This window comes from Neltuma alba, unplaced genomic scaffold (genome assembly GCF_004799145.2).
Source record: "Neltuma alba isolate B1F8T4 unplaced genomic scaffold, ASM479914v2 tig00011972_pilon, whole genome shotgun sequence".
NCBI lineage: Eukaryota > Viridiplantae > Streptophyta > Magnoliopsida > Fabales > Fabaceae > Neltuma > Neltuma alba.
Genome location: NW_021636547.1, coordinates 315821 through 328323, shown reverse-complemented (window position 1 = coordinate 328323; position 12503 = coordinate 315821). Strand labels below are relative to the sequence as shown.

The 12503-nt window shown below is 33.4% G+C and overlaps 2 protein-coding genes across 2 annotated transcripts; both read right to left on the bottom strand.

The window, feature by feature from the left end:
- Positions 1-727: 727 nt before the first annotated feature.
- Positions 728-1934, bottom strand: LOC114720266 (protein NDR1-like). Its single transcript, XM_028905910.1, has one exon. It carries the CDS (start codon positions 1585-1587, stop codon positions 934-936), a length of 654 nt encoding a protein of 217 aa, XP_028761743.1. The 5' UTR covers positions 1588-1934; the 3' UTR covers positions 728-933.
- Positions 1935-4897: 2963 nt separating this feature from the next.
- Positions 4898-8370, bottom strand: LOC114720265 (gibberellin 2-beta-dioxygenase 8-like). Its single transcript, XM_028905909.1, has 3 exons — positions 7924-8370; positions 6659-6980; positions 4898-5429 (listed from the first exon to the last, which is right to left on the bottom strand). Exons 1-3 carry the CDS (start codon positions 8364-8366, stop codon positions 5193-5195), a joined length of 1002 nt encoding a protein of 333 aa, XP_028761742.1. The 5' UTR covers positions 8367-8370; the 3' UTR covers positions 4898-5192.
- Between the last annotated feature and the right edge of the window lie 4133 nt (positions 8371-12503).

The window sequence follows — 12503 nt, the reverse complement described above, 5'->3', positions numbered from 1 at the left end:
CATTGTACTACAGGATGAACACTTCCATAGGCATAAAGAAATGCCAAAGTCTCTGTGGAAGCGGCCTAATTTAAATAAGAATTATAATAAAAATATGTTATTATTTATTGTTAAAATATAATAAACAAAACTAATTTGAAATTTTAAAATTCAAGAAATATATTTTTTTAAGAATTTTCTCATTTGTTCTGAACATAGCGGACAAATAATATATAAAATTTCACATTAATGATGTTTCTACAAAACCAAATAAATTAAGAAAAGAGTAAGGTTTAATCAGTCAATTAGATCTAAAATTGTCATTTACTCTTTAATTAAAAATGAAATTCATTTATCAATATCAACATTAGTATTAGCCATCATATCAATATAAATTGCATTATTTACACAATATGACAAAAGAAATTAAAAATCACAAAATACCAAATAAGAAAGTTAACAAAAAATTATTGTTATTTATAAATTCAGTGCTGTTGATACCAAATAAAATATTATTGCTAAACGTGATTTGAAATTTAGTAATTTTTAATTTTTTTAATCATTTTTCCTATAACAAGTGCCCTGTGTATTATTCATTATTTTTATAAGAAGTGCCGCTCATATAATCTCCTCGTCTTTTTTGGTTTAAGTAAATTTCTTAACTTTAATGTGCATTAATTTTATCTAATCTTTTAAAATAATCCTTAGCATTTCAACATTCCCAAATTGAAAATTCACTCTGGGCAAGTTAAATTAAATCTTGAGAAATTAAATCAAAGTGCATAAACAAATGACGTGGCCCAAACAATAATCTCACTTCTAAAAAATCTAAAGCCACTGACACATACAAATCCAGCCACAAGATCCACCCGACATCTTTACCCTCAGTGACGCGTTAGAAATAAAAAAAACAAAATCGCAAATTCGCAATATAAATTATTAAAAAAAGTAAAGCTAGAAAAACAAATCCAGAAATAAGAAATTGACGAAAAGACCCAGAGTCAACAGCGTGCAATAGCAACCGGCGAGGGGGGGTGCGCCGGAGACGATGATGGTGGCCGTGTGTCCGAGTCTGATACCTTTCTTCCCAACTTTCTTCCCGGAATCATCGACGGGAACAGTAGCCCTTCCCCATAAACTGTGTCGTTTTGTGTACCATAGCAAGATCTTGTACTTCACCGAGGTCGTAAAATCCACCCGGAAATACGATTTCCCGTCCACTTTCGCCGTCCGGTTAAGTCCTCCGCCATGAATCTCGATGAAACCCGGCTTCTTAGCATTCTTCTGGTGCCCCTGGTAGAACCCCTCAATAGTGGAATTCCCAATCGTCCTCGTCCTATTCCGATCCAGGAAAATCCCGAAGGTGACGTTAACGTTGTCGTACTTGATTCCCTTATCCTTGTTTCCGTTGTCGAACTCCACCGTGAAAACGATGGTGGAGTTGGAAGGGTTCTTCAAGGTTTGGTTGAGAGAAGGAACGTAGAAGAACCCAACGTAGCATTTGGGTTCGTGGGTTCGCAGGCTTAGCCAGAGGAACAAGGCTGTCAGACCCAGGGTGACTATGAAGCTGAAACAACACTTACAGGGTCCTCCTCCTCTGGATCCCATTGTGTTCCCGGTGACCGGCGCGCCACCCGCACTTTCCGACTGCGACTCGACGTGTAACTCAGTAAGCAGCTAAGTGGCGGAGGAGAGGCAAATGATTGACTGAAGGGTAAGGCAACAGAGAAGGAGAGTAATGAAAGGGAGCCGCTGGTGAGCTTTGAGGGGTGTTTTTAGATTTTATACAACTAAGATCTCAAAGAATTTCTTTCTTTTTTCAGATAAAAATAACCTCTCAACGAATTAACGAATCATAATTTCGTACAGTTTCTTTACTCGTCGTTCCTTTATCACTTTTTCTTTTTTTTACAATGGAATGAGGAAATTCAAGGTGAATTAGTATCAAGTTTCTTCGTCTTGATGCCTCCCCAGTCACCACCGAATGATCGATTAGCGGCTAGCTATTCAAATTTGATGAGGTTAAAATTCATTCATAATTGAAGCCGCTTTGCACGAAATAAAAATTATTGGTGCCCTTTTCCAAAAGGGCCTTTTGTACCACTATTTTTATTTTTCTTTTATACTAGTTTTTAATCTGAAAATCATTGAAAATCTAAAGGAAAAAATAAAGTGATAGTAAATGCTAGTGGCGATGGTCAACGACGGTCCATTAAGTAAATCGATAAACGGGTTTAAGGAAGTTTCCCGGAATGCATCTTCAGATCAGTGAAGTCGTCGTTGACCCGACTAGAGAGAGAGAGAGAGAGATATCGTTGAGGTCTTCGCACGTCGTTTTGTGGTCAGCTATCCGCGTTGTGACGAAGGGGCATGTCCTGCTGGAACGCGCCACGCATTTGATGGGGTTTTCTTAGAAGCTCGCCTTTTTTTTTTTTGGGGAATAAATCTTGTAAAGGTGCATCCCGATTTTTTCTAGTTTGCGTAGCAACCTTAAACTGGAGAAAAGAAAAATAAAACAACAAAGGAACTAGACGGCAGCAAGTTCGACGATTATTTTTAAAAGGGTCACGTGGGCCGATGTTCAATTTGAGAGTTTTTATGCCAATCTGAAACAGATTACCATGGTGTATGTTGGGCCCAACGTGTTGGGCTAACCCAACCATTGCTAGTCAATAATGGATACCCAATCCTCTTTTCTTTTCTTTCGAATATCCAATCCTCAATTGGACTCATAATCCATTGATTTTTTTTTTTTTACAAATTGATGAAGGCACTACCGGTCCTTAATATAATACTCCTCCGGTCCTTAATATAAGACCTATTTAACTAATTTGATTATATTAAGGAAGTTAGGTAAGTTAGTTACTTATAAGAAATGTGATACATTTTTCCTAAAATACCATAATCATCTTTCTTAATACCCCTCTTTCTCTTCTACTTGATTATGGTTGAGGGAGTATCCATAGGGGTAATTTAGAAAAAAATTGATAAATATGAGAAATGGATCTTATATTTAGGACCAAAACCAACTCAATAATTGGGTCTTATATTAAGGACTGGAGGAGTACCTTGTTTGACTTTTATTTTGATCTTAAATATAAGACCCTAATCTACTTTGTCTCTCATTTTTATTCATTTTTTTCCAAGATAGTCTTTCTAATAATAATAGTTCTAGCTAATAAATTTGATTAGTAAGGATATTTTAAGAACGACAATACCTATTTATTACAAATAATTAACTTAACTTATTTTTTTAATTTACTCAAATTAGTCAACTAGCTTTTATATTTAGGACTAGAAATAGTACTACCTCCGGTCCTAATTATAAGACCCAGTTGACTAATTTGAGGAGATTAAGGAAGTAAGTTAAATTAGTTATTTGTAATAAATAAGTGTTGTCATTCCTAAAATATCCTTGCTAATTAAGTGTATTGGTTAGAACTATCATTATTAGAAGGACTATATTGGAAAAAAATGTATAAATATGAGAGACAAAATAAATTGGGGTCTTATAATTAGGACTAAACAAAAGTCAAACGGAATCTTATATTAAAACCGGAGGTAGTATTAAAAACTAATTGAACAAAAATATGAGATACTCATATCAACAATGTCTTGAACAGAATTTACTCTACCAAAATAATACACCTGCTTAGCAAAAATGATGAGAAGATGTTGCGTTATTGTTTTGGTCATTCCGAAGACTTGCACGAAGTACTGTCTTCTGATGGATCTGTTCTCTGTAGAGAAATTCTTACACGAGTGCACTATATGGCCATTTGACGGTCAAAAAAGGGCCCATTAGTTATAGACAAACACACTATTGTTCTGTCAGTGCATGGAAGAAATAAATTTGGATGTGCATATACAGATTATTCACTGTATGCATTAAAAAAAAATCCTCAAGAGGATTATTTTTGTGACTGTTTGAGATTTTATGATTTAAGGTTAATAACTTGATCAATTTAAATATCATGAATACATTTCATTTGTTGATAAATAAGATAAGATCATTAATACATCTCGAATAAAAAAAAGTTCACTCCTAAAATAGCAAAAGCAAGCCGCTTGAATTTATACAGTGGAAGAGTCAAATTAATGACAGAAATATACATAAGGAAATTAATTCATATAGATAAGAAGATAATTGAAGCAGGAGTGACCAAAGTGGTCAAATCAGACATCCCACTATGAGGATACAAGATAATGACAACGATAGCGATAGACAAGTAGTACAATAAATCAAGTAAAACACGTGGTTGGAGTTCATACATAAGTTTTGAGATTTAGACTATGATTGGTTTATAAATCCTTTCCTTACCAAATGGTTTTGGATTCATGTCTGACTTGGGAGTGCTTGACGACTATGACTACTGATAGTTGCCTTGCACCTGTCTTGTTCCTCATCTTGTGGTTGACAATTTCAGTTTCTGATACCAACTCTCTAAATTCAAAAATATTTATCCATGGGAAACAACTTTAAAAAGTTAATTATGAACTGACATTTTATCCCATGAATTTAAGATAGGAAGCAAGTTTGTTTATTTTAATGTGCAGCTTTATAAGCTGAATTTGATTAAAAAAAAAAACACCACACAGATGAAAAAACTGATCAAGTTAATATAATAATTCTAAGTAAATATGAGAATGGATGGATGTGCTACTGGTTAATTCGAAACCAACACTACAGTAAGGTGTAAATATATACAGAGGTTGTAACCAATATATATATAGAGAAGAGAGAGATTAGTTTAATGATCACATTATATATGCTGATCAATTAGTGAGTAGGATTCCTTAATGAGAGACAGACATCATCCCAAGTCATCCCAAGTCTCTTACGGGAGAGCTCATATACGTTCGAGACTCCATATAGTACGTATAAGCTAAGATAGTATACGAAATGCATCGATCAAAGGGCAAGCAAGCAAATAATAATAGGATATATTACATACGTTCCTGATAGATTCTTGACGTGGCTTCAATCACACACACACACACACTCACTCACTCTTGTAATGAAGCCCAGATCCCCCTGAACACGTAAAAATGAAAGAATATCCCATCAGAAAATAGGTTTAAGAGTGGATGAGGGAATAAAGACGATGGATTTATATGGTTTAGAAGTGACAGATGAAGAGTGGTAGCGATCACGAACTTGTTGCCAGTTGTGATGAGATGATAAGGAGACGTTGGAAGTTTCTATATGCTTTCTAGAGAAGGAACCTAGAGAGGCCCACTTTATCACCAAGTTCCCTAACATCTTTATCTGCTTGCTGTTTGTACTCTCTGAAACTGAACTTCCTGTATATTGAAGGACTCCCCCCACCATGGCTCTCTATCACTGTATCGTACGAGGGGCTAAAGAAATATGCCACAGAATACCTCTCTTCCTTCTCTGCTGCTAAAACCTTGTGTTTTATGCTCTTGTATACTCCATTGCTCGCTGCCTGCATGCCCAATATATATCACATATATTAATTATATCATCTATTTAAAATATGCGTGTGTTTGTGTGTTTCTACCATATATCAGATTCGACAACAAATAAAAGATTGTAAGCTATATTTGAACTTTTGAAGCATGGGTTGGATTAAGTTTTCTACACCTAAAAAATGTGTTCAGCTCGTACACCCCAGCATGTACATATGATTTCGTATCAAATTTGGAATATGACTGCTGCAAGAAAAGGAGAAACAAGTGAAGAACAAAGGGCGAAGAATTGATGTATAAAAGGGACACATTCTGATTAAGGGGCAATATTTTAAGAGCAACGTCTTATCTCTGCTTATTTTATTTGCAGGCCCCTTGTAGATCAAAATATTTTAATGAATTAAACTTATCCGATTCTTCTGCTTTTTTTGGTGATTATCGTTAATTATGTTTCTTGATGCTTTTGTTCCTACTAAGTTAAAAATATATATATATATCAGTTTCGTATATAATTTCACATTTAGAACTCAATCATAATCTAATTTAGTTATGAATATTCAACCAAACCCTAAATCAATTAGCATATATAGAAAATGTCCGACACACCCACATCGTTATTTGTTTTTTCTGAGGTTTTTCGTATGACATCTAATCCAAAGTCCATACACAGTACGTTCTATTTATCGTCGTTTTCTGGTCGCATTTGTCATCTACACTGGAAAAGTCTACTACAGGCATGTGAACGTCTCGTGGGCTCCGTGCCTTGACCACGAGTTTTGTAATTGGAAGCCTATTGAGAATAGAGCATTATTGGGTGATAATTCCACTTTTCGAACAAACTCATGTACTCTCTTGAAAAGACTATCCATTACTCCAGAGGGAACTTTTCACATATGAGAAAATGACACATAGGTCTCAAAAAATTGATTTAATGGGTTAGGTGAATTGCAAATTTATTAATTCAAACAACTGCAAATTCAATTAATAGTCTTGTGTTGAAGTTTCAATGGTTAACTCAGTTTCCAATTGACATTTCTGTTTAACTGTCCAAGTCGATATTTATTTCCAACTTATTTTTTAGATTTAAATGTCATTTTCACTTTGTCTTATCTTGAAAAGACCATCCAATATAATATTCCAATGAAATTCATTCTTTATGCTAGAATAAAATTTTTTTTTTGGGGTAAAAATACATATCAATCAAATTATTATGATGACGAGTGAAGAGATAGGACATAAAGTATACCTGGAATAAATCACCAATATTAACAAGGAGGGCTTGTGGATTTGGTTTGATTCCACACCACTTTCCATCTTTCATCAACTGCAATCCTCCCACCTGGTCTTGATACACAAGGGTAAGGAAACTAGAGTCACTGTGAGGCAAGAGGCCAAACACTTTTGAAGGAACTGGGCACACTGGATATCTATTCAGTCTTAAAAAACAAGTGTTTGGCAAACAGTTTTCCTGGAAATAGCTGGATTTGATCTTCACTTCTTGACCAAGAATCTCAGCCAATCTTTCGGCCAGTAGGGTAGCTTTTGTCGCAAAACACTTGAGGTTTGACCTAAATTGCACATAATTAAAGGCTTGTTATATTTATATATACATGCAATGCAAATTTATTTCCTAAAAATCTAAAAGGGTGCTAAACCCATGCCACACTTCCTTGATTTACGGATTCAGAGAGATTAGATTAATTAGATGTACGTACAAAAGTTTTACTAAACTTCAATGCAAGCAATCCTCAGAACTTAACCACAATATTGAATTTCTAACCTTAAAATTAGTGCACACGACCCTCTAGTAACTGTTAATTGGTCCATGATTTCACTAATGGAAACAGTCAACGACAATATATACTTCTTGAAAATTTACTTTTCATACAAGTAACTCTTTTATATTTAACGTAATAGATAATTCGCCAAATTAAAAGTCTTGCCCGAATAAATTCCCTACATAATGTGTCACAGTTTATTTGTGAAATAATGAACTAATTAGTGGCAAAAAAATATCATCTGAAAATTGTAGAGCCTAGGGTGAAGTTCATTGCCCTAATGGATGCTCATATGATCTAAAGTTTAAGTGAATTTAAACAAAAAATTTGAAGCTTTATATATATGATAACATAATTTGAATTATTTTGTGAACAAAAAACAAATTGAGCCAATCTACACAAGATGAATGCATGCCTCGCGAGTTTCAATAAATAATACGCCTGTTCTTGCCCTAAATGAGAATAATTTACTGTTTGCAATTCGATCTCTTTTAGGTTATATGGAGACTTTCAAAGAGCATATTCAGATCGCAGAAAAACACAGAGGTGTATACAAATTAAAAGAAATCAAAAGGTAATAACTAGAATCAAACATGAATTACAGTTCTTTTCCTCTCTTAGCTTCCTCCTCTCTCTCTCTCTCTATATATATATATATATATATTCTCTTAAATTCAAACTCATATTTGCACATGGCTTCCATTGAGATATATATGTAAAAGTATACATATACCTGGGATGGGTGTGGTGGTCCATGCTTGCTATATCAGGAAGAAACACATGGTAAGCTTCAGACCATGAAAGTTGCCTGAGAGAAGTAGCAGAAGGGTTTCCCCACCTGTACCCACCACTTGCAGAAGCAGAAAGATTATTCAAAAAGTGTTGCTGACATTTTGTGGCAAAAGGACGATGAAACATTTGGATCATTTCCTCACGCATCAAGCTCTCGAGCAGTTCTTGTGGAATCCCATGATTCACCACCTGGAAAAATCCCCATTTTCTCGCAGCTTCTTTGATTTCCCTCTCAGCATTCAACTTTCTGAGATCTATCAAAGGTAGTTCACAACAAAACTTGTTGTCGTAGTTTCTTGTGTCACCAACTAGAGGAGAAATAAGCTGCTGGCTCTCTCGGAACAGGTCGCTGTAGGTTTTCAGGAATGGAGGCTCGTGATCCATTAATTATTAAGCGAATATACTGCAGAAAAAGTGCAGAAGAGATTAAAAGGCCCTTTCTGATGAACAATGAATATAATAGGCAATGCTTTTCGGAGCATTGCACAACCTTGTATGAATATATATTTATACTAGGATCACGAAGGTAATAACACGGTGAAAGAGGAACTTACAAGGAAAGGAGATAAGAAAAGCTTATCTTTGTTTACTATGCCCACCTGGATCAGTGTGATTCTATTGGCTGGCAATGGCGCGTGAAATGGCCTTCGCGGTCAAGTTATTTGTTTTTGTGTGCTTTCAGTTAATTAGCGTTCGCCTTGCTTTTTTAATTATTTACATGTGTATGTTATTAAATCATTAATAAAATTAAAATATTACACACACATCACAAAGATATTATTAATGAGTTCGATATGTATCACAAATACTGGGGAAAACCTTTTCAAGAACTCAATAATAAAATAGTTGTAATCATTGCTATTGCCGACATAGACTAGTCATTTCTATTTAGTACTTTAAATAGTTATGAATAATGAAGGATAAAGTTCTTCAATCAGTTCGCCATGCGTCTTTATATTATATAAAGCTGTGTAAATCCCCATATTTCAAGATTCAGAGATAAACTTCCTAGTATTCCAGTCAACCGAGAATAAATGCTTATGTTAATATTATTTAGAATTAACGTGCATTCAACACTCCGGAATATATATTTTTTATATGTATCCAATACCTCAAAATATTTTGTGATATATCCAGTATCTCAAAATATTTTAGGTGTGTCTAATATCCAAAAGTATTTTTTTTTTGTCTTAAGGCTGGATGCACCAAAAAATATTTTTAGGTATTAGACACATCTAAAACAAATATTTGATATGTTGAATACACCAAAAAATATTTCAAGGTAATGAACGCACCTAAAAAAATATTTCAAAGTGCTGAATGCATCACAAAATATTTTAGGGTGCTGAATGCATCCCGAGAAAATAATTTGGAATGCTGAATGCATCTTAAACCTATTATATATATATATATTTATATATAAGTTATAAGTGGGAGAGGGTGCCTCAGTGTTAAAAATTAGAAATTAAACAACTAGCTAGCCAGCCTCCATGTTTCTTGAAATTAATGTTAAAGAAGAAAAGGCCTAGCGACGTTAAAATTGAAATTTTTTAAATCTTTGATTAACAAAGGACAAACTTATACTATATATATAGCAGGAATTTTCTTACTCTTCTGTACTTGAGATTGAATTGATATACTCCTATATAGCAACAGATACACAAACCCTCTGGCAACAGTGTGAAAGCTGGAAAAAGAAAAAAAGAAATAAAACAAGTACTTTAATTAACCCACTTACTAATTAAGAATATATCTTCCTAATCCACGAACAACAGATCAAAGGAACGGTCAGGCAGAGCCAAATGTCAAAACTTATAGCCACAGCTTAATTTCCAGAAGCACAATTCATCAGTTACTCGAGAATAATAAGCTATATGTCTGTGTGGGTACTCCGCCAACAATATTTGGCTATATATATATTGGAGTAGTCCACTTATATATAGTAAAGTAAAAGAAACAGAAAACATTCAATATAGCTAAAGTAGTAGTTGAATATGAAAGGAAATATTAACCAATACTTCAAGGCTTTATTAATTAGGAGGGCGAAGTCGGCAGCCAAGCAGTTATAACTGGAATATTAGAGCAGGCTAGCTAACAACAGACATGAGTTGCAGGTTCTCAGCACACAGCTGAACCCGCCACATAAATGGATTTAATCAATTAATTGAAACAGATTAATTAAGCAATTAAATTTTAATTAATGAAGTGAGTTGTCCTCTGTCGTTGCTGTTGCATTTATCAGTTATAAGTTCAAGTCAGATTTTTAATCAAATTTCAAACCATAATTAAGGGCGAGATTTTCCAGGTTGAAGTGACGGATTAATGAAGTTTATTTTGTACATTTATCTTATGTTTGGTAGGGGGGAAATAAAAAAGAGCGAATGGGAGAAAAAATTTTAAGGAGCTTAATTTAAAAAATTGGAGAAGTTGGGTTTTAAAATTTTAATAAAGAGAATATATAAGATAAAAGAATAATAAAAATCAATTAAAAGCCTGTAATCACACTTCTTCAATTTTTTAAACTGGCCTCATTAAAATTTTTTTCTCTCTCTCCTCATATCAAAGCTACCCTTAGTTTAAGAATCAAGCTGCGTATGAGACGTGGCTGCTATTTCGTCCCTAGAATGGCATGTTTTGATTCCTTTTTTGGAGGCTCTTGATTGGATCCTCTTCTTTGCCACCGAGATAAAGCAAGCCGTGTGTCAGCAATTATCAATATAGAAAAAAAGTAGTGGTAAAGTTTTTTTTGAATTATTTTCAAATATATATATAATACTACTTTTTCTCTTTATAATATAATACAAGAGCTAGTTAAAAATTTAATTTGATCTTTAATATAAGATTCCAATTCATTATGTCTTTAATATTATCCATTTTACCCTTAAATTTAAAGAGACTCCATTAATAGATAATTTTAATACATATAATTAATAGAGATATTTTTAAAAAAATAACATCTATTTATTATAAATAACTAACTTGACTTATTTTCTTAACATTTATAATTAGTTATTTAACTCTTATATTAACAATGTTAGCGATAGTATCTCCATATATTTTAATTCTTTGCAGCATCATACATGGAATGCATACATACAAACACACATAACTACATAAAAATTAATGTTTTTTTCTTGGCGCTAATTAAATACGCGTATTTTTAGATTATATTGCCTCCCTCCGGTTCTTGTTGACTAATTTAAATAGATTAAAAAAATTAGTTAAGTTAATTATTTTTAATAAATATTTGTTATTCTTCTTAAAATACTCTTATTAATCAAGTATGATTTGATGAAATATTCAACATGTACAATTACAATAAGGACTAGTTTGAAAAAAAAAAAAATAAATATAAGAAGTAAAATGGATTGAAATATTATATTTAAAACTAAATTAAAAGTTAAATTAACTCTTATGTAGTATAATACAACTAATCAAGAAAAGATGCAAACATGACCGTAGCATGGAATGGATATTGCTGGCATGTAAATAATAGAATTAACAAAAGCATTCTTAACAACCTCTTGATTCAACGGCACTCCACAAGAACAAAAATGAGTAGGTGTGTGGGTCCCTTCCGATGGATCTAAATTATCTAGGTGTAAAAAAAAAAAAAAGAAGAAGCAAAAACAACGAAGAGAATTCTGCAGTTTCATGCACTGTTTGATCTATTCTTTTCACTAACACATTACATATCCAAATCAGTTACCATTCTCTGGTTAATAGATAACACTCAGACTCTTCATTGTACATGTGCATTCCGATTTTTTTTTTTTTAATTACACATCTATTTCATCAACACGATCGTCGAAGTCACTTTTATTTTATACTCTTATTTTTCTTTTAAAGTCCAATATTCATGAGCAACTTACGTAATCTTTTTTCACTTGATAAACCACTCGGCTTGGGTTACATGGTTCATCAATTTCACAAATACTAATAGGAATAAAGAGAAAGTAAAAGAGACAGGAATAATAATGGGTCGGCAGCGAGGAGCTGTGAAGGAGGGAAAGGGAACAAAGCATTAAAGGGAGATGGCCTACAGAGAGAGATTAGGAATAAGACGGTGGTGGACAGTGATGAAGTTTGAGATTGTGGGGTTTAAAAAGCGCATCAAAATTCAGAATGATGGTATCAAATCAAGTCAGGCCAGGTCAGGTGAGGGTGATCCATCAGACTCATTCATTTATTGGCCCTCTTCCTCTCTTATCCTATCCCTTCGTTCTATACAAAGCCTACGTACCTCGACTCACTCACTCTTCTTCCCATGCTCCGCCTGTATCACATGCAACCGCCCCCTTTCTCCCTCATGCTGCTGTGCTTCCCTTGCAGTCATGTCGGCAAAGCTCAATATGATACCATCTTCTACACAAACTATTCCTATTTTATTATGTAAAGAGTTAGTTTGATTTTTAATTTAGTTTTAAACATAAGATTTTAATTTATTTTTTATTTTATTTTTATCTATTTTTTTTAATATAGTTCTTATAATGGCTACAGATATTAAAAGTTTCATCAAAT